The sequence below is a fragment of the Phascolarctos cinereus genome, unplaced genomic scaffold (assembly GCF_003287225.1).
Source record: "Phascolarctos cinereus isolate Bilbo 61053 unplaced genomic scaffold, phaCin_HiC Scaffold_5;HRSCAF=322, whole genome shotgun sequence".
NCBI classification, from domain to species: domain Eukaryota; kingdom Metazoa; phylum Chordata; class Mammalia; order Diprotodontia; family Phascolarctidae; genus Phascolarctos; species Phascolarctos cinereus.
In genome coordinates, this window is record NW_027555958.1 from 223922449 (window position 1) to 223944720 (window position 22272).

General features: G+C 36.9%; 1 protein-coding gene across 1 annotated transcript in view; it reads right to left on the reverse strand.

The window, feature by feature from the left end:
• Window positions 1–22272, reverse strand: part of CD2AP (CD2 associated protein) — a 165388-nt gene that overhangs the window by 108217 nt on the left and 34899 nt on the right. The window contains 3 exon segments of the mRNA XM_020993897.2: window positions 2083–2183; window positions 10217–10336; window positions 10339–10369. Of these exon segments, the coding sequence (XP_020849556.1) occupies window positions 2083–2183; window positions 10217–10336; window positions 10339–10369 (252 nt within the window).

A 22272-nucleotide genomic window follows, 5' to 3' on the forward strand; every position in this document is an offset into this window, starting at 1 on the left:
TGGCCGTAGCCAATGCTGGAATCTATTTTGCTTGACTATGCATATATGTTACAAAGAGTTTTTTTTTTTCCTTCATTTGGAAGGAGGTGGGAGAGAAAACAGATTTCTGTTAAGTTTTTAAAAATGCAATAAAATTTAAAATAAAAAAATTTTTTTAATGTTCCCTGTTCATCTTCTTTAGGGAAAAAAATAGGGAGAGAAAGAGACTAGAAGTGTGATTTCTTTGATAACGGAAACTCCAGAGATGCCAATTCTCTTTACCACTGCAGTGATAAATTCTCTTCAATTTACTGTTTTAGAAAACTGTCTAAAGCACTGAGAGGTTAAGTGACTTGCAAAGAATGTGTCTGAGGTAGGTTTCAAACCCAGGTCTTCCTGGATCATAAGCCAGCAATCTATCTACAATATTATGCTGCTTCATAGAAAATTTGATAACACCATTTAATATCGGCTGTTTTACTAAAGAGATATTTTTAAAAATAATTTTAATTCTGGAAAATTCACAATTCTTATACAAATCTCATATTACACCCTTACTTTCAGATTAATAGCTGGTACTATTTGATCAAGGAACTTTTTGGGCATTTGGTAGTAATGTAATTATATTGTATATGATATATTATATTTATTTCAAAGATTAATATAGAAAACCTCTTCAAAATTTAAGCAAGCAAATCTAAACAGAGAAATAAATTGACAACAATTATATGGATCTGACTCCCCACCAGAATACAGGGTAACTTTTTATTCTTCAAATTTATACTTGGAGATAAGAATCCTTATTACAGACAACTACCAAGAAAATTTATAAAATAATGCTCTCTTTAAAAACAAGAAAATCCTAGATTAAAGGTAGAGAGAAGTTGGGAATATTTAAAAACCAATTCTAAGCGGTAATGATGCCTGGTGGGAAGGAGGGTAGGAGGAAAGGGTTTAGTTGGCATAAATGCTTTCAAGAATATCCAAAATGCCGAAAGCCAAGAAATTCTTAACTTGGGATCCATGACCTAGTATTTTAAATATTTTGATAACCATATTACAACACAGTTGCATTCCTCTGTAATATTACATATTTTATGTATTTAAAAAATAGTATTCTTCGAAGTCTAGAGGCTTCATTCACCAGAATGCCAAAAGAAATACGACAAAAACAAAAAAAAGTTAAGAATCTATGCCACAGGCCAAACTCACTCAATCTGAATAATGAAATTTACTCAAATTTCAAAAACTGCCAGTGTGGGAATTTGCTTTGCTTGACTATGAATATCTGTTCAAAAAAGGGGGAGAGGGTTGTTTTGAATTAGAAGAGCAGGTGGGAGAAAGGGAAACTAACATTCCAGTGGCCTAGAAAAGAAGAAAAGAGTCACTGAAACATTTTTTAAAATGCACATAAGAGAACAAAAGAAGGACTAAAAGGAAACAGAATACAGGAAAACTCTAAAAGTCACTTATTGAATTTATTGTCTACTTAAAAGGAAAACAGATTTTAGGTTTCATATATAATCCTTTTTCTGTTTAACTTTATATGTGGAAATGATCATTTTATTTGGTGTTAATTATAGAAATCTAAAAAATTAGTTTCTACCACTGAATTCTATTAAGAGGAAAAAAGCATCTTATTTTCCCCCCTCAGGCTTTTGTTAAACTCAGAATCAAAGAGCTTATACATGTTTACTTTGATTAAAAATTTCAATAGAAAATTTCAACAAAGAAAAATTTTTATGTAATTAACACTATAACAGAGTTATAATCCAAAGTCCACAAAAAGATTGCACATATCAAATTCAGTAAAAAGAATATATTCAGATCTAGATATGCATAAGTGATCATTTATGAATACTTTTAAACCAGAGTACTATTTTAGTTGCACAAATAAGTAAACTTTATAATATACTGAAGCCTACTGGACTTACTATCATTAAAAACATACATATACTTGAATCCTTATACAAAGGAAGTAGGCAGCAATAAAGTTACTTCGTGATTTTTCAAAAAAGAAACCGCATATTTTTCCTTTAAAAACAAAGCACTAAAAAAGGTAGATCAAATGCATTATTTATCTCTAACATCTATTTTGCTTACCTCTTCATTGATATCGATAACATCTCCCAGCCTGAGCTCTAATTCATCTTCATTTTGTGGAATATACTCATAGAGAACTTTACACTGCCTCTTCTTTGCTTCTAAAGAAAAAGACATGAGAGAAAATTTAGTTTTAAAGTAGCATTAAAATAACAGCAATATCTTCCTGTTTATATATTTAAATTTAACAAAGTTTTTTTTATAAAACTGATCCTTTTTAAGCACACAAAGGAGCTAACCACATTTAATTTATGGCCTACATTCTACACCCAAAGCCCAACCTAGTTAGTCCAATTTCAGTGCAAACTAGCAAGTTAGACACACCCTTCCGGGCAATGACAATTTCTATTTGTACATCAGAATACACCAATTACATGGAAGCAAACATTGCATTGCCATTACAAGGCTAGAAAAACAGACTTTTAAAGGCTATATTGGCACAACAGATGAGTCATAGAAAAGTACTCCAGTTCAATAATTGTCTGATTATTTCCTGATCAAAGTCTAAGAACAGTTATTTTTAAGTGCCAGCTATTTTTGAAAAACTTCCTGCAAAACTCTAGAAGATAACAACATGAGAAAATCTGATCTCTTTACTCTTTCCCCTTAGCCTCTATAACCAATCAGTTGCCAAATTTCTCTCTAACCTGTCTTCCACACAGCTGTCAAATTAATAGCCTTAACACGTTCAAAAAGCTTTAGTGAAGCCCGATTACCTTTGTAAGAATTCCTTACCCAGCTTGCATTTAAGGTATTACACAGTCTGGCTGTTACCTAACCTTCCAAATGTATTTCATATCACTCCCCTTCATGTACTTTCTATATTCCAGAAAAGGTAGTCTATTAGCTCTTCTCAAAACTCGAACTTTCATCTTCCACCTCTGATTTTGTAATGGCTGTTTTCTGATAGCACTCCTGCACCTCCTTAGACTCTATCTTCTATGTGTACTTTTAAGCAGAGTACTATTTTAGTTGCTCAAATAAGTAAACTTCATAAATATACCAAAGACTATTGAAGTTACTATTATTAAAACCTTACACACACCTGAATCTTTATACAAAGGAATATCAGCAATTAAGCTACGGAGTGATTTTTTAAGAACAGCACATTTGTTTTATACCTTTAAACTCTTAAGAGTCTAGGGTATTACTGAAATCAAAGCCAGAGGAGGGTATACAAAGTTCACCGACAGTTTTCAAATTTGAGTGGGACAACTTTAAAATATAATTTTAGAAAATAATCTCACACTTTTGTTCAGAATATGGATTTTCCGTAGAAGGAAAAGGCAGGGAGACCAATTAGGAGGCTGAATAATCCAGACTTGGATAATGAAGATTTGGTCTCAGGTAGAAGCAATACTATCAGAAAGAAATTATTTTTAAGGTAAGACAAGATAGGACTTGGTGACTGGTTACATAAATTTTTTTTCTCAACAGCAAAAAAAGAATTATGATTTTGAGCCTGTGAGACTAAAAGGACAATGAAGCCACTGATAAACTGTTAAGTTAACTGGAAAGGGGAGGTGACTCTGGAGAGGAAAAGGTAGTAAAAATCAATGATGATACGTGGGGTTTTTTTTTTTGTCTGTGTTTCCTTTTGCAACATGGCCAATATACAAATTTGTTTTGCAAGGCTACACATGTATAATCTAAATAAAACTGCTTGGCACTCAGACGCTTAAAATGTAACCAAAGGCTCAGATTCTTAAGATCTGGCCCACTTGCATTAGTGATACACATGCTTATATTCCTTAAGAGTCTGGCCAATATGGCGGACGTTCTAATAAATCTTGTCTTTGGCTGAAAGAAGGTTTGGGTCGAATTCACTCAGGAACGACTCACATGTTGCGATTTTGGGGTCCCAGCACCCTAAATCTCTAAACCTCAACTTTCTGGTGGCCTGTAACAGGGAAGCTGCCTAACCCCAAGCTCTTCTCCAGCCAAGACTGGAAGGCATGTGTTAGAAAAATCTGAAACAAAAATCTACTACAGAGAGTGAGTGATTTTATTTTGAGTTGTCTGATGGATCATAATAATCCATCAATAATCAATAATCCACCATCTGAGAGAAATGCCACTAGCTATTCTGAAAGAATGTGACACTGGTGGGAAGAAGGTGGTCCAGATCCCTGGCCTTCTGTTCACCCCAGTTCACTGCCCACTACCATCCAGATCTTCCTTAGATCCCTCCTCCAATCACCCCAAACTACTTGGCCACTCCTAGATGCCTTCCACAGTCTTTCTGTATCTTGTCTCCATTAAAGTGCTCAGATTCTTAAGATCTGGCCCATTTGTATTAGTGATATAAATGCTTAGATTCCTTAAGAGTCTGGCCAATATGGCAGATGTTCTAATAAACCTTGTCTCTGGCTGAAAAAATAAAATAAAATAAAATTGCTTGGCTTCTCAATGGGGATGGGAGGGGTGAGAGGGAAGGAGAGAATCTGAAACTCAGAATTTTTTAAAACATATATGGAAAAAATTTTACATGTAACTTGAAAAAAATATATTAAAAAAATTACCTCTTGTTTAAAAAATATTTATGCAGCACAGTAGAGTAAGGGTCTGCTTGGAAGTCAGCAAAATGAAGAATAAGTCCTGATTCCCCCACTATTCAATGTATAACCATAGGCAAGTCATTTAACCTCTCTGTGCCCCCATGAAATTTTTTAGAACTATCTATTTTCTTAATCGAGGTCGAAACATGTTACAGTCACAGGATAGATCAATTCTTCTATTTGCACACATGTCTTTAAAAAAAATCTATGTGAACCTTCTTGACCTCTCTGCAGCCTTTAGCACTATCAATTACCCTTTTCTTGATACTTTCTTCTCTCCAGGTTTTCCTGACACTGCTCCGAGTTCTCTTCCTACCTGTCTGACCTCTTCTCCTAAGTGTCTTTTGCTGCATCTTTATTCAAGTTATGGCTGCTATCTGTAAGTATCCCTCAGGGCTCTGTCCTCTACCCTCTTATCTTCTCTATCTACAATATTTTATTGGTGAACTCATCAGCTCCAATAGATTCAATTCAGTGATTAAGGCTAGGTAAGAATTGAGGCAGAGAATGGCCTCTGTACCTAGTTAAAAAAAAAAAACTATCTGGGAGGGATAGACCTCAGGGTTCCTGGCCAAAATAGAAACAACTGCTATTTATATTTTCCCTGAGCCAACCAGGGCCCAAACAAAGACCAAGTGGGGCTTGGCCTGGGATGCACTGTTGACCAATCGATGAGAGCCAAAGTGATTTGGGTTTAAAGCATGGTCCTTAAGGGGAAAAAAAAAGGTGGAAGGAAAGGAAGAAAGGCACTGTGCAACCCAATTGGCCAGTTCCAATTGGGTCCCCAGTAGGGCATCAACTATTTCTACTCACAGTGGTTATTGTTTGTGATTCCACAACATGTAAGTGAAATGGATTTAAGTGACAGAGGGCTGTGCAAAGTCAAACTGAGACCTGTTAAAAGACCTTAACTTAAAAAGGCCAAGGTCTCCCACTGCATTCAGGGCCATCTCCAGTTGTCCCAACCTATCTCGCCAGTGGACCCAGAAGGCTCTGGAAGACAAAGTGAGGCTGGTGACTTTCAACAGCCCTCCCTCACTTAAATCCAAGTCACTTGCATGTCACTGCATCCTCCCTAAGGTCACAGTCCTCTTCAAGAAAGAAGGACAAACAACAACAACAACAGATTCAATTTTTATCTCTATTCGGATGATTTTCTGATCTATTTATAAAGCCCTAACCTCTCTTTTCACCTCCAATCTCACAGCTTCACTTGCCTACTGGACATCTCAGGATAGATGTCCAACAGACATTAGAACATAACACATCTAAAACTGAACTCAAAATTTTTCTGCAAAAACCCTTCCCACATTCCAATTTCCCTATTACTATTCAAGGCACCATCATCCTCCCAGTAATTCAGGCTCACATCAAAGAGTCATCTTTGACTTTTCACCCCTTATATCCAATCTGTTACCAAGTCCTGTCAATTCTACCTTTGCAACTTCTCTTATATATAAAACTTTCCTTTTAACCTGTGTTGTCACATTTTTATGCAAGTGGCTCTCACCTCACACCTGACTACTACAATAGCCTGCTGGTTGGTCTGCCTGCCTCAAGTTTCTCCCTACTCCCAGTCTATCCTCCATTCGGCTGTCAAAGTGATCTTCCTAAAAAATGAAAAGTCTGACCATATCACCCCCAAATCATTAAACTCCAGAGGCCCCCTTATTACCTCCAGGATCAAATATAAAATCTTCTGTTTGGCTTTTTATAACCTGGTCCCTTCCTAACTTCCAAGTCTTCTTAAATCTCAGTCCTCTCCTTTCACATATTCTGTGATTCAGTGACACTAGCCTCTTTGCTATTGCTCCCAAAAGTTACTCCCACCTGCCAACTCCATTCATTTGCACTGGCTGGCCTTCAAGCCTGCAGCTCATTCCCTCATCTACACCTTTTGGCTTCCCTAGTTTTCTTCAAGTCTGAGCTAAACTCCTACCTTCTGCAAAAAGCCCTTCCCAGTCTTCCTTATTGTCCATGCCTTCCCTCTGAGATTTTCTCCAGTTTATCTTTTATATACCTTATTTGTACATACTTGTTTGCATGTTGTCTCCTCAATTAGATGCTTGAGCTCCTTGTGATCAGGGGCACCTTTTGCCTTTCTTTGTATCCCTAGAGCTTACTACAATGCCTGGTACACAGCAAACATTTAACAAATACTTCTTGAATGACTTTGATAGGCATATAAAAAGAAGGATAGTTAAATTAATTGTGATAAATTTCTAATTCACTTGGAGAAGGGCTATCTACAAATCTGAGATCTTTTTGACCTCCCTCTTTTAGTCACATTTCAGAGAAAGCAACACCACACAATGTACACATTTGATTACACTGCTTGGTATTCTTTCAAAGCTGTTTACAGCTGCCATGCCAGGTCTAAAGAAGCCATAATCAAAAAAGCATCAATTTATTATCTCTTATGACTGGAAATATCAAAAGACTTAATAAAGGAGCTACTCACTGTCAATGGGACAAAGGATAAAGGCGCAGGAAAGAGGAAGAGGAAACAATCAATACCCCAAGGGAATATCATGAAATAAGGCTGAAAAGAAGGTTGATGCCAGATCATGAAAAACTCTAAATGCTAGGACAACATTTTACTCAGTACACCAAGAGAAGCCCTGAAGGTTTTGTAGAAACAATCAGACCTGTGCATTAGGAAGAATACTTTTGTAATAATGTAAATAATAGTTTGGAGAAGAAAGATATTCATATGTAGGAAGACCAGCTAGAAGGTTATTATGTAAATTCAAGAAAAATAAGATAAGAGCCTGAACTAGGGTGGTGGCAGTACAAACAGAAAAGAGAGAACGGGGCAGCAAGATGGTGCACTGGCCCTGGAGTCAGGAGGCCCTGAGTTCAAACACAGCCTCAGACACATAACACTCACTAGTAATGTGACTTTGGGCAAGTCACTTAACCCCAATCACCTTGCAAGAGAGAGAGAGAGAGAGAGAGAGAGAGAACAGATTTAAGAAGTACTGCCAAAGTACAATTTAGTGCCTTTAGCATTTGATTGGGCATGCAAGTTCAAGGAAAAGAATGACTCCAAGCTTTCAAGCCTACATGATTGGGAGAACTGCAGTGTCATCAACACTAGTGGGAAATATAAGGATGGGTTCTAGATAGAAGATGATGAGTACGGTTTCAGATATACTGACTTTCAGGGACACTCAGCAGAAGACATCCTAGCAGGAAAGTAGAAATAAGAGAATGGAACTAGGGGAAAAGTTAGGGGTTAGAGATAAAAATTTCATGAGTTATCTATATATGGATTATAATTGAAGCCATTAGTTAGAGTAAATGTGATTGCCAAAAGAAAATTTTTCATACAGAGAGGGAAAATAGCTCATAACAAACCTTAGAGAACACAAATGAGGGAAAGTGAGTAGTAGTCAAAGATAAGAGGAAAGAACATCAAGTAGGAAGGAGTATTCACACAACAGCGTCAAATGCTGCAGAGAGTCAAGGGACTGAGAAAAGGCCAATGAATCTGACAATTAATAAATAGCTGGCAACTGACAGAGAACATATTTTGCAAAGTAGTGGGACAGAAGCAAGAATGCACTGGGGAGTTGATGAGTGAGTAGGTGGTACAGGCAAAGAAACAGTAAGCATAAATTCCTCTTTTTTTGGAATTTCAACACAAAAAAGAACATGAAAGTGTTGAAGAAGGAAAGGATAGTAGGATCTGTAGAAGGTGTTTTCAAGATAGAGGAGACAAACATATTTATAGGCAGAAGGAAAGGAACCAAGAGAGATAAAAAGACTGAAGATAAGGGAAGTCTGTCAGTGGGAAGAAAAAGTGGTACTGAGAAAACAGAAGTTTTGCAGATACAGAAAACATGACTTCTATCTAATGAGCAAAGCAGAAAAATAAATCAATGGCTTAGAGAAAGGGTAAAAATTCTAAAAAATCTAAGATTTCCAAGGATCTGTGAATTTGGTTAGAAAAAAAATGCATCTATTTTCACTATCCCTAACTGAAATTTAGCATCATTTCCCTCAATTTATGAATGTAGGCAACCACAGGAGTAGCAACTTTGGCACCAATAGAAATCACAGATATCACATTACAACCTTTGCAGATCTCAAAATACCATTTACACTCATCACTATTTTGAGATTATTCTAACTGCATAAACCAAGCTTTGGAAGCTTTAATTACATTTGCATCAACATATATTTTACAAACTGGGAATTTCAACATTTTTAATCATCCAATAAGAAACTGACATTGATTTAATGTATAATATGACACGTGTTGTACTGTCAAAGGCCACCAGTTTAATATTCATATTAAAGCTAAACAACAGCTTTCATACTGATGTCTTTAAAAATAAAATTTAATTTTAACATGTCTTTATTTTAAATGTATTTTCTTGTTATTTAATAAACCAAGAAAGCATATATAACTATATCACAATTTTTAAAACTACCTTGGTAACTGTATTTCAATTTAATTAACTTCTTTTGTAATCATATGTGTTTTATTTTACATTTAAAAACATTTTGAGAATGGGTCCATTCTTAGTCAAATGCCAAAACTGCCAAATATGTCTATCTCATAAAAATGGTTAAAGTACCCTTTTAGAGTAATGAGGAGATGAGGGTCACTAATTTGGGGGCTTGATGAGAGAAGAAACAGTTTGAGCCTGGTTCCACCACCTAACATGTGCCCTTTAACAAATCATTTAACCCTTTCTGAGCTATCACTTAAAGAAAATGAAGACACTACCCCCATCACCTTGCTAATATGTCAAAGGCCTGTGAAAAGAATCAAAAAAAGTCTGTGATGACACTTAATACACTGTAAAGCAAAAACTCCAATATAATCATTAAGTACCGAATACATGGAAAAACACAAACTAGTCAGAGCCTGAGGCAGATGCAAAGATAAATATGCACCCGCACTCAAGAAACTTACAACAGATGGAAAGAGAATTTTTTTTTCTGGTTTAGACCTGTAACCTGTGATTTTATCAGTATAGGAAATTCCCTCCATCCACAAAGGTTCTGTAACTCTTCTCCAATTTATAATCTTTGATAGTGACCTGGGGCACTGAAAGGTTGTCATTCGTTCACAAATAACATGACTCACAGGCAGGATTTGAACAGCAATGTTTCTGACTCAAGAACAATCCTCTATCTGAATGAGCTGCAGCCTCTCACCTTCATTCTTAAAATAGCAGTTTAAATGGTAAAAGTATTATCATTATTCCCATTTTACAGATAAGGAAACTAGGGGTTCAGAAACTTGCCCCAAGTCATAGCAGTGGTGTCAGGAACTCAAAATCCTAAACCTAGTGTTCTTAGCAGTACATTAAACCAAACGTAATAATGACAGAACTGAATCTGAGTGCCTAAAAAAACATAAAAACTAAGAACTAGGAGATAAGAAGATGAGGAGGTCACTTCTAGCTGGATGAATCAGATAATGAGTAACTATTTTAAATGACAGCCCTGAACCACAAATGATCCATGCATCATTCCTAAATATAAAAGAACGATTTGAATGATGCTCTCTTGAATCATTCAGACATTATTTAAAAAGGAGGAAAAAAGTTTTTACATACTCTTCTTAACATTTTTGGTTAGGGGATGTGGCTGAATTCCTCCTGCTGGAAGTCCGTAAGTGCTTATGCGTTGTACAAGATTGGCTACATTTCCAGGCTTATCTCGTTTAAAAGGAAAATTTCCTCCTTGGGTTCAATCTCTCTCTTAATTTCCTACAAAGAGGGGAAATAAAAAGAATAAAGCAAAGTAAGTCCTAGAGATTTTAAATTATTAAATTCTCTAATACAAAATCAAATCACAATATTTGTTAATGAGAGTTATGCGAAAAATATTTTTACATGGCAAAACTATGCAGAAGAGACCAACAGCACATTAAGGAATGCCTATTTCTAATACAAGTTCCCAGAATTTCAGGGAGAGGTAAGAGATTATTACAATGGGTAAAGGATTATGTAAGAGGTAAATAGCTGCAGATCAGTGCCTAGATGAAAAATGTTAACAGTATCCATATAACCTCTGATACCCTATCTTATTCTCCTCTCTTTCTCCATCTTTATATTTCTTCCACTTCATCTTCTTCAATTAATCTTCCACTTTACATATGACCCTAAATATACCCAGTTGTAATACAGAAACCACCACGCTAATTTGCAGGGCAGCAAGCAGATATTGACATTTTGGCTTCCACATTGCTACAACATAAAGTGAGATCAATTTCATTTGCTTACTTTATTATCCATGATAGCTGATGTTCCTAAGTATCATTTAATTTCTTAACAGGAGAATACTTTTATAGATACTAGGAACTGTGGTGCTTCAAAAGCAACACCTGAAGATTTAAAATCTATGCTCAACTTGAAAAACAAATTTTGTACCAAATTAAGCCACATTTTGAAAGATATTTCTAACAAAAGAATTGAGGCGTTATTTTGCTGGGTTTCAGTTTTATCTAAACAGAAGCCAAAAAATTATAGGCGCAAAATGTGATCTGTTATAGTGAAAAGATCACTAGAGAGGTTGTAAGCAGACTCAGTTTCTAATCCTTGTGGGCAAGTCACTTTCTGGGCCTCTTTTCTTACTATAACATGAGAGTATTAGATTAGATGACCTCTATGAACCCTTTCAGAAAAAGCACATTTCCATTTAAACTTCCTCTATAAAAACTCTTAAGAGACACACTGGATACCACTATTTGCAATATAGTGCAGTTAATAACTTAAATTGTATTTTAAATACTTTTTAATAGAAATCTTTTTAAAATAAAGAATATACTAAATATAAATTTAACTATCTACGGACAATTCAGGGTCATGTTTATGCAAACAGAGTACTGTGGTGTACAGTAGATGCCCATGCAGTGCTACATACCCAGTGCACAGAAAGACCAATATCTCTGCCCTTTCCCCGCCTCAATTCAAGTGGGCTAATTTTTCCTTAAAAAGTATTAAGACCATGTTCAAGTTCCTTGGCAGACCAAAGGAGCAGGCTGCTGACATCAATCCCTGGTTGCCTGTGTACAAAGCAACCACAACAAACTCAAAGTATGTTCCAATGCAATGATGATCAAGACTATCAAATACAAACAGCATTAAGCTCCTCCTTCCATTCCAAGACTAAACAAGATTTCCAGAAATCTGAAGGTACCTATTAGAGAGGTAAAGAACCAGGGAACCAAAAACAGTCCCTGAAATCAATAGGATCTAAGTCCTGGCAGTTTCATAAAGCGGGCTTGCCCATAAAGACATCATCTGAAACAACTCAAGATTTAAGTTCATGTTTCTCTCTGAACCACAAGAAGAAATACAGTCAGCCTGTGTTTTAAGAGAATCTTCCTGGAGGCCTGAGACCAGTACAATCTCTTACATTCAACTGGAGCTTACCAGGACCCCAAAAAGGAACTGAGCCAACTTGTGGTGGGGACTGTGCCGAGACTGAGACAAGGCTGAGGCCTGCACTCATTCTAGGTCACTAGGAGACTGAGAAAGAACTGAAGCACAAATGGACCTGTGATTTCCTTCATTTAGGCAGCTTTTGAAAAAGAAACTCCCTCTACCAATGCAGGTCCTTCTCTGCACTTATAATCTTAGAGTGGCACACAGCACTAAAAAGTTAGTGACAGCATAAATAAATGAGAGGATGTGAATCCCAGTCTTCTCAACTCCTACCTTAGCTCTCAATTCTCCAAGCCACAATGCTTTTTAAATTCCTCTTAAAGAAGTCAAAGATTTCATTAAAGTTTCTTATCTACCATGACACACTGTTACAGAATCATATTTGACTTGCAATCTACTAAAACATCCAGCTCTTTTCCAGGTAAAACGCTACTCTAGCTATGCCTGGCCTATCTTATGTTTGATGATTGGCTTTTGTTTGTTTGTTTTTAAATAACATAAACATGTGGCCTCGAGGCTCCCCACCCCTTTTCTAGCCTAAAGGTCAGCAAACTTTTTCTGTAAATAGCCCTGAAGTAAATATTCTAGGCTTTGTAGGCCAAGAGCCAAAGTCTAGGATATTATATAAGTAGTCAGTTAAGCTATAATGCATATTTCAAAAATGTAAAGTTGTCCCAATGTGATTTATATATTAGGGAACACTTCAAGCATAACTCGAATTTCAAGTTTGCTTCTGCTCCATTTCTTCCTCAAGAAACTGCTTGAATGCAGAAAAACTACCACTTAACAATAACTCACAAGCTGCAACCCTTCTCACATTCACTTCCACAAGAAAACTTCAGGTGTTTGCAAAGGTAAAGTGTCATATTTATTGTAGTTTTCCTGATGCAGTAGTAGCTCTGGGCAGAGAAGGGCTGCTCTTAACTACCACTACCCCATCACCCACTTTGGAGGGAGGCTCCTGCCCTGAGCCTGGAATTGTAGCTTTCTCAACAAGCCGGGAAAACTTCCAAGAGACTTTGCTAGCCTAACCATGAGAATCCTCATAAAGACCAAGCATCCAGAGACCATGGATGCCACCAGTACACTGCCACTACTTATTGTAGTAATTATGCATTTCTTAACCATTTAATACGTGGGAAAATGTGCTATTTTTGTTAGGTTCCATCTTTTTTTTAAATGTGCCATTAATGAAGTTTTTGAGCAGTGTAACCCTAGCTGCATTTTCCCTATAAACTCTGGTTTTCGAGTGATTTTGCACAGTGAAGTACTTTGGGGAAATACGTGTTTCCCACTATAGGAGAACTAACAAAAGAAAAAATAAATGTCCACAAAATTTTTATTGATTGAATTCAAGATATAATATTTTAGTATAATTTTATAATAATGTAGGTCTACTAATAAGAATGGAAGTCTTTTGTAAGGGGATGACATTTCACTTAACTGGAGTTCAAAATTTATGTTCTTTGTCATCAAATTTAACCACAAAGATTCCTTTGTTAATATTGATTTATAATGAGATTTTATGTATTTTATTTCATTTGAAAATATCATTTCACGCAGATAGGTACTACCCAAATACTGATATCAATCCACAAGTATATGATTTTGAGTATGTTCATTGCTAGGAAGGCATCTATTATTCAATCATATCACTCATGCCCAACTCTTAGTGACCCCATTTGGGATTATCTTGATAAAGATACTACAGAGTTTGCCATTTGCTTCTCCAGCTCATTTTATATATGTGGAACTGAGACAAACACAGTTAACTGACTTGCCCAGAGTCACACTGCTAGTAAGTGTCTGAAGCTGTTATTTAAACTTAGGAAGGTGAGTCTTCCTGACTTCAGGGCCAACATTTATCTATTAAGCCACCTAGCAAGGCATTTATATAATTATAATAAATTTATCTCTTGATATTTGTTCTCTTAGCATGTTATTACATTGCACATTAATCACTTCGAACTGAAGGACAGGTGAAAGTTCCTTAACTGGACAGCTAAACTGATTTTGGAATGTGGAAATTTCTTTTGCACTTGCATCAATGTCCAAAACATTCTGCTGGAACTGTAGTTTGAGCTCATCTGCTAAACATTTGTGTGGGAATACAGATCTTGCTTCTTGTTTTAATTTTAGACACCATGGAAACTATATATAGCAACTTGACATTACTTGTGATTCAAACTACTAGCAGGGCTTTGCTGCAGTGTATAATCAATGTTTTGCCTAGTAATTTTAGAAATCCAAGAAATACTATTAAGTCTACAGCAAAAAATAACTTCCAAAGCCATTAGTGTTAACCAACAGTAGTTGAGGAGAGTTCTTGTTCAAAAAAATTTTGATCTCAGCCCTGAGCTCAAAACCAAAAATTCATTAATAAAACTTTTTTCCCCCTTCTTCTTCTCTTCTTGTGACATGATGAGTATGCACTGGTAATAAAAATTGCCACAGTACAACAATATGAATGGCATTGGAAATGCTGCTGAATTATATGTACATTGCTCAGTCACTATAAACTATTCAATGCAGTGCAAAAGCAGCCATAAACAAAATGTGAAAGAATAAATAAAATTTACTTGTGGAAACTGAAATTTTAATTTTACACGATATTCATGTCATTGATCTTCCTGAAGAGCATGAGTTTAAAAAAAAGGAGGAAGGGGACTCCTAAACATTCTATTTCAAGAAATGATAGATGAAAACTTCCTACATCTATGAGACAGGAAATAAAGTACAGATTAAAAAAAATCATCTCTAGAAATGTCATATTCAAAAACCAAAGAAACCTAGAAAGGGAAAATTTATTGGAGAAAAGGGAAAGAAGTCTAGGATAATGTATTGCTAACATTTCTAACAGATGAAGATATTCTTCTGCAAATGAGTATCTTCAAACAGATACAATTTATCCAGCCCTAACCTCTCTGGACCTCCAGTCTTGAATCTTCAATGTCTTAAAATGTCCCAAAGATATCATAAACTCAGTAGTTCTAAAACTGAACTCAAAATTTTTCTGCAAAAACCCTTCCCACATTCCAATTTCCCTATTACTATTCAAGGCACCATCATCCTCCCAGTAATTCAGGCTCACATCAAAGAGTCATCTTTGACTTTTCACCCCTTATATCCAATCTGTTACCAAGTCCTGTCAATTCTACCTTTGCAACTTCTCTTATATATAAAACTTTCCTTTTAACCTGTGTTGTCACATTTTTATGCAAGTGGCTCTCACCTCACACCTGACTACTACAATAGCCTGCTGGTTGGTCTGCCTGCCTCAAGTTTCTCCCTACTCCCAGTCTATCCTCCATTCGGCTGTCAAAGTGATCTTCCTAAAAAATGAAAAGTCTGACCATATCACCCCCAAATCATTAAACTCCAGAGGCCCCCTTATTACCTCCAGGATCAAATATAAAATCTTCTGTTTGGCTTTTTATAACCTGGTCCCTTCCTAACTTCCAAGTCTTCTTAAATCTCAGTCCCCTCCTTTCACATATTCTGTGATTCAGTGACACTAGCCTCTTTGCTATTGCTCCCAAAAGTTACTCCCACCTGCCAACTCCATTCATTTGCACTGGCTGGCCTTCAAGCCTGCAGCTCATTCCCTCATCTACACCTTTTGGCTTCCCTAGTTTTCTTCAAGTCTGAGCTAAACTCCTACCTTCTGCAAAAAGCCCTTCCCAGTCTTCCTTATTGTCCATGCCTTCCCTCTGAGATTTTCTCCAGTTTATCTTTTATATACCTTATTTGTACATACTTGTTTGCATGTCGTCTCCCTCAATTAGATGCTTGAGCTCCTTGTGATCAGGGGCACTTTTTGCCTTTCTTTGTATCTCTAGAGCTTACTACAATGCCTGGTACACAGCAAACATTTAACAAGTACTTGTTGAATGACTTTTATGGGCATATAAAAAGAAGGATAGTTAAATTAATTGTGATAAATTTCTAATTCACTTGGAGAAGGGCTATCCATAAATCTATGAGATGCTTTTGAACTATTTTAGTCACACTACAGGGAAAGCAATACCACACAACGTACATGTTGATTTCGTGATTTTCTTTCAAGAAAGAGTGGGATGGAGCTGACATGAAATGAACCACACTCTTAACTGAAATTGACAAAGAAGGGTTAAACAACTATATAAACAAGTTTAGTGTAGAAACTCAAAAGGGAAACAACTAGGAACAAGATGTTAAAAGTGAGGGCAATAACAGGTGGGAATAGCTACAAGAAAAAAAATAAACTTCTTGATCTTGAAAGAGAAATTATAAAGGAAGGAAAAGAAGTAAAGTAAAAACTATTTTCTAAGGGGGTTCCCACCAACTGGAGTATGACTGAACAAATTTTAGTATATGAATGGTATAGTAAATAGTAAGAAATGGTGCACACACAGATAAAAAAAGATTACAGTGAAATGATGTACAGTGAAGTCAAGAGAACAATTTATAGAAGCACAACATTGTCAAGACAGGCAACTCTGAAAAACTTATGAACTCTGAGCAATGCATTGACTGGCCAAATACATCTCCAGAGGACCTATGATGAAACCTGTTACCAACTTCCTCACAGAAGTGATAAGACTCAAAGATCAGAAAGGGTTATACATTTAGCACACATCCACTCTATGGATTCATTTTTGCTGTGTTTATTTGCTACAAGGATTGTTTTCTCTCTGGTAGAAAGGGACTTGTGATTTAATTGGTATAGGGAATTCCAGATGAGGAAACTCCTTCTACCAATTTAAGTCAGCACCTTCTCTACAATTTACTCTCTTAGAGAACTGCCCCAGCTCAGAAAAGTTGAATAACTTGCTCAAGATCACACAGCAAGTTCTATGCGTCAGAAAGCAGGACATGAACACAAGCATACTTACCTCTGAGAATATCTCACTATCCACCTACGTCATATTGCCAGCTACAGCATTTTTATTTTTATCTATGATTCTATTTCATTAAAAACACAAGTTACAAATATATCCAAAATCTAACCACTGAACAGTGTTCTCTTTTTAATCTTTCTGTTATACAACTTAAAGAAGAAGAGATATTAAAAGGTATATCTAAATTATCAAACCCTTAGCTAAAAAGTACTAAAGCTTCTCATATTATAGATAAATAAAAAATAGGACAATGAGGGAAATTTTTAAAAATTAGAAGTACAGGGTTATCAGGATCAAATCTCTGCAAGAAGTGCAGCTACTACTTTCCAGAAGCCTAGATCAGAAAATATTAGTTCAGGCACCTTGTTTTATTGTGCTTTACTTGGCCTCAAAAATAACCACATGTTTTACAAATTGAAGGTTTGTGGCAACACTGTGCAAAGCAAGTCTATTGGTACCATTTCTCTAACAGCATGTGCTCTCGTAGTTTCTTTACTGTTGTTCAGTCGTTTTCAGTCATGTCCAACTCTTCATGACCCCTTTTTGCGGTTTTCTTGGCAGAGATACTGGAGTGGTTTGCAGTTTCCACCTCCAGCTCATTTTACAGATGAGGAAACTGAGGTAAACAGGGTTAAATGACTTGTCCAGGATCACACAGGATTTTGAGGCTAGATTTTGAAACCAGATCTTCCTGACTCCAGATCCAGCACTCTACTCACTGCTCCACTTAATTGTCCCATCATGTGTCTGTGTCACATTTTGGTATTTCTCACCCTATTTCAAAGTTTTTCATCATTATTATATCTGCTACGGTGATCTTTGATGTTACAATAACAATTGTTTTGGGACTCCACAAAACATATCCATATAAGACAGTGAACTTCTTACGTTATATGTTCTGACTGCTCTATTGGTGGGACGTCCACATCTCTCTTCCTCTTCTTGGGTCTCCCAATTCCCCTAGACACACCAATATTGCAATTAGGCCAATTAATAACTCTACAATGGCCTCTAAGTGTCCAAGTGAAAGAGTCAATCGATGCAGCATACTTCATTGTTGTCTTATTTTAAGAAATTGCCATGGCCACCCAACTTTCAGCAACTACCACCTTCATCAGTCAGTAGTCATCAACATCAAGGCAAGACTCTCTACTAGCAAAAAAGATTACAATTCACTAAAGGCTCAGATGATGATTAACATTTTTGAGCAAATTTTTTAAATTAAGGCATGTACATTTTTGAAGACGCAATTCTGCTGCACACTTAATAGACTACAATATAGTGTAAACATAATTTTTATATATACTGGAAAGCCAAAAGATTACATGTGGTCAAGTAAAAATGTTCTATATTTATTAGTAAAAAGTACATACAACCAGTTGGATCTTGTCTTTTCTTGGTGGTAAATTAATATAACCCTTAATATAAATTAAGGGAGGGGAGGAGCCAAGATGATAAAGCAAAAGCAGTGACTTGCTTGAGCTCTCACCCAAACCCCTCCAAATACCTGTAAAAAATAGCTCTAAACAAAGTCTAAAGCAGCAGAACCCACAAAAAGACAGAGTGAAACAAATTTACAGCCCAAGACAGCCTGAATGGTTGATCAGAAAGGTATATCAGGATGAGCAGGAAGAGGAGCGCAGTTTGGCATGGGCGCGCAGAAAAGGCAGGCCTCAGCAAACCTGAAACAGGACTCAGAGGACTGAATCCCAGGCAGCTGTGGAGGTTTCCAGATTTCTCAACCCACGAATGCCAAAGAGAGCTTAGAAGGTCAGTGAGAGAAGTCTGTCTGCTGTGAGAGACAGAAGTGTGGTTCCAGCCCCAGTCCCTGCACTCGGCCCCCAGGGCTGCTGCTGCTTCTTGCGCTTCCAGCCCACAGACTGAGGGGGAATCTACTGGCTGATCAAAGGGGGATTGCAGGGATCTCTCTGCTGGTGAAGGATTCTCTTGCTTTGCCCATGCTTGGATCTGGGTCACAGTTCTGGGTGGTGGTCCTGGGGCAAGGAGGAGCTCTGGGATGATGGAACTTGTAACGGCATTAGAGAGAAAATTCTTCTCACAGTTCCAAGACTGAAAAGAGTGCTGGTAGTCACTCATACACCAGGGCACAGGCCAGGAAAAGAGTAAACATCTCGTCCTTGATCATACCACCTTGGAAGAAATGAAAATTTATAGGTCCCTAGAAGTATCTCTGAAAAGAGCTGCACAAAACCCCTGAAGCTTGAAACAGTGCATTCTTCACACTGGAAGCAGACCTCTACTTTAACAAAGAGTTTATAACTCAAGTAATTGGCCAGGATCATGAACAAGCAGCACAAAAAGAGTCAGACCACAGAATCTTACCTTGGTGACAAAGAAGATCAAAACATACAACCAGAAGAAGACAACAAAATCAAAGCTCCTACATCCAAAGCCTCCAAGAAAAATATGAATTGGTCCCAGGCCATGGGAAGAGCTCAAAAAGGATTTTGAAAAGCAAGCAAGAGAAGTAGAGGGAAAACTGAGAGTGATGCTAAAGGAGATCCAAAAAAATACTGAAGAGAACAACACCTTAAAAAATAGCCTAACCCAAACGGCAAAAGAGGTCCAAATAGCCAATGAGGAGAAGAATGCCCTAAAAAGCAAAACTGGACAAATGGAAAAGTCCAAAAGCTTACTGAAGAAAATACTTCCTTAAAAATTAGAATGGAGAAATTGGAAGCTAGTGACTTTATGAGAAATTAAGACACTGTAAAACAAATCCAAAAGAATGAAAAAACATAACATAATGTGAAATATCTCACTGGAGAAACAACTGACCTGGAAAATAGATCCAGGAGAGAGAATTTTAAAATTATTGGACTATCTGAAAGCCATGATCAAAAAAAAGGCCTAGACATCATCTTTCAAGAAATTATCAAGAAAAACTGCCCTGATATTTTAGAACCAGAGGGCAAAATAGAAATGGAAAGAATCCACTGATCACCTCCTGAAAGAGACTCCCAAAGGAAAATTCCTAAGAATATTGAAGCCAAATTCCAGAATTCCCAGTTCAAGGAGAAAATACTTCAAGCAGCCAGAAAGAAACAATTCGAGTACTGTGGAAACACAATCAGGATAACACAAGTTTTAGCAGCTTCTATATTAAGGGATCACAGGGCATGGAATATAATATTCTGGAGGGCAAAGGAGACAGGATTACAACCAAGAATCACCTACCCAGCAAAACTGAGTGTAATGCTTCAGGGGAAAAAATGGACATTCAGTGAAATAGGGGACTTTCTAGCATTCTTGATGAAAAGACCAGAACTGAATAGAAAATCTGACTTTCAAATACAAGACTCAAGTAAAACATGAAGAGGTAAACAGGAAAGAGAAATCATAAGACACTTATTAAGGCTGAACTGTTTACATTCTGCATGGAAAGATGAGATTTGTAACCCATGAGTCCTTTGTCAGTATTAGGGTAGTTGGAGGGAAAAAATTATATGTATGCATGGATGGATAGATAGATAGATAGATAGACAGACAGACAGACAGACAGACAGACAGACAGATAGATAGATAGATAGATAGATAGATAGATAGATAGATAGATAGAGGGCACAGGGTGAGCTGAAGATGAAAGGGTGACATCTGGAAAATAAAATTAAGGGGTGAGAAAGGATTATACTGGGAGAAGGAGAAAGGGAGAGGTAGAAAGGGGTAAATTATCTCACATAAAACAGACAAGAAAATGCTTTTACAGTGGAGGGGAAACGGGAAGGTGAGAGGGAATGAGTGAATCTTATTCTCATAGGGATTTGGCTTAAGGAGGGAATAACATACACACTCAATAGGGTATGGAAATCTATCTTACCCTACAGGAAAATGGGGGGGGGAAGGGGACAAGAAAGCAGGGATATGATAGAGGGGAGGGTAGATTAGAGGAGGAGATAATCAGAAACAAACACTTCTGAGAAGGGACAGGGTCAAAACAGTATAGAACAAATGCGGGGCAGGAGGATGAAGGAAATGTATTTAGTTTTTCACAACATGTCTACTATGCAAGTGTTTTGCGTGACTACACTTGTATAACCTGTATTGAGTTGCTTGCCTTTTCAATGAGGGTGGGTGGGGAGGGAGGAAGGGAGAAAATTTGGAACCCAAAGTTTTAAAAAAACATGTTAAAAAAATTGTTTTCACACACAACTGGGAAATAAGAAATACAAGGAAATGGGGTATAGAAATCTATCCTGCCCTATAGGAAAACAGAAGGGGAAAGGGATAAGAGAAGGGGGGGAGAGATAGAAGGGAGGGCAGATTAGAGGAAGGGGTATACAGAATGCATGCTATCTTGGGGTGGGAGGAGGGATGACATGGGGAGAAAATCTCGAACTCAAAATCTTGTAGAAGTGAATGTTGAAAACTAAAAATAAATTTCTTTTAAAAATGTTTAAAAAGAATATAAAAGGGTAAAAAATACATACATATATATAAAATAAGGGAGGTTACATACTTAAGTTTCAACTATCTGAATACCCACAGAATCAACATTTAATTTTGGCTTTGGCACCTGTTGTTGCCTTTTGAATAAGAGCAGTTACAGACATACCTCAGAGACATAATGCAAGTTCTCTTTCGGACCACAGCAATAAAGTGAATATCACAATAAGGTGAATCACAGAGCATGTTTTTCTGGTATATACTACTCCAAACTAAGAAGCTAGAAGCCAGAGCTACCCAATTTAATCAGAATTTATTTAGCACTTACTACATACCTCAAATTATACCCTGGGTGGGAGGTAGAGACTACTACCTTGGGGAGCCCTGCAGCCCAGCAGTCTACAGTGTAAGTCCCTTTTTTCTAGTCCTACTCACTACACTCAGAAGTTTTGTCCCTGGGACTAGTTGCAGGGTATCCTGAACACACTGCCCTACTGTTGACGTGATATCCTTTTTATGGAAGTGGAACTGAGGCAAGGTATTAGACACTCAGAGGAAGAAGCTCTATATTAATAAGTTCAAATTTTGGCTCTGTCACTGTGTGATCCTGACAAGTCATTTACCACACTAAGCCTCAGTTTCCTCATCCATAAAATGAAGGAGTTACATTGAATGGCCTCTAATGTTCCTTCCAGTCCTAAATTTATGATTCTAAGATCCTTCCATAACACTACAAAGAAGTGATCTTCTAGTGTTTGCCTGAATATCCCCAATAACACAGAAATTGACAAGGCACCCAACATTCCATTTCTGGAGTGCTCTAATTTTTATAAAATCATGGTTGATAATATACCAAAATATGTCACCTAGCAATTTCTACTACCAACACTTTTTCCAAAACTACTTCAAAAGTACCACAATAAAATCTAGGCATACCAT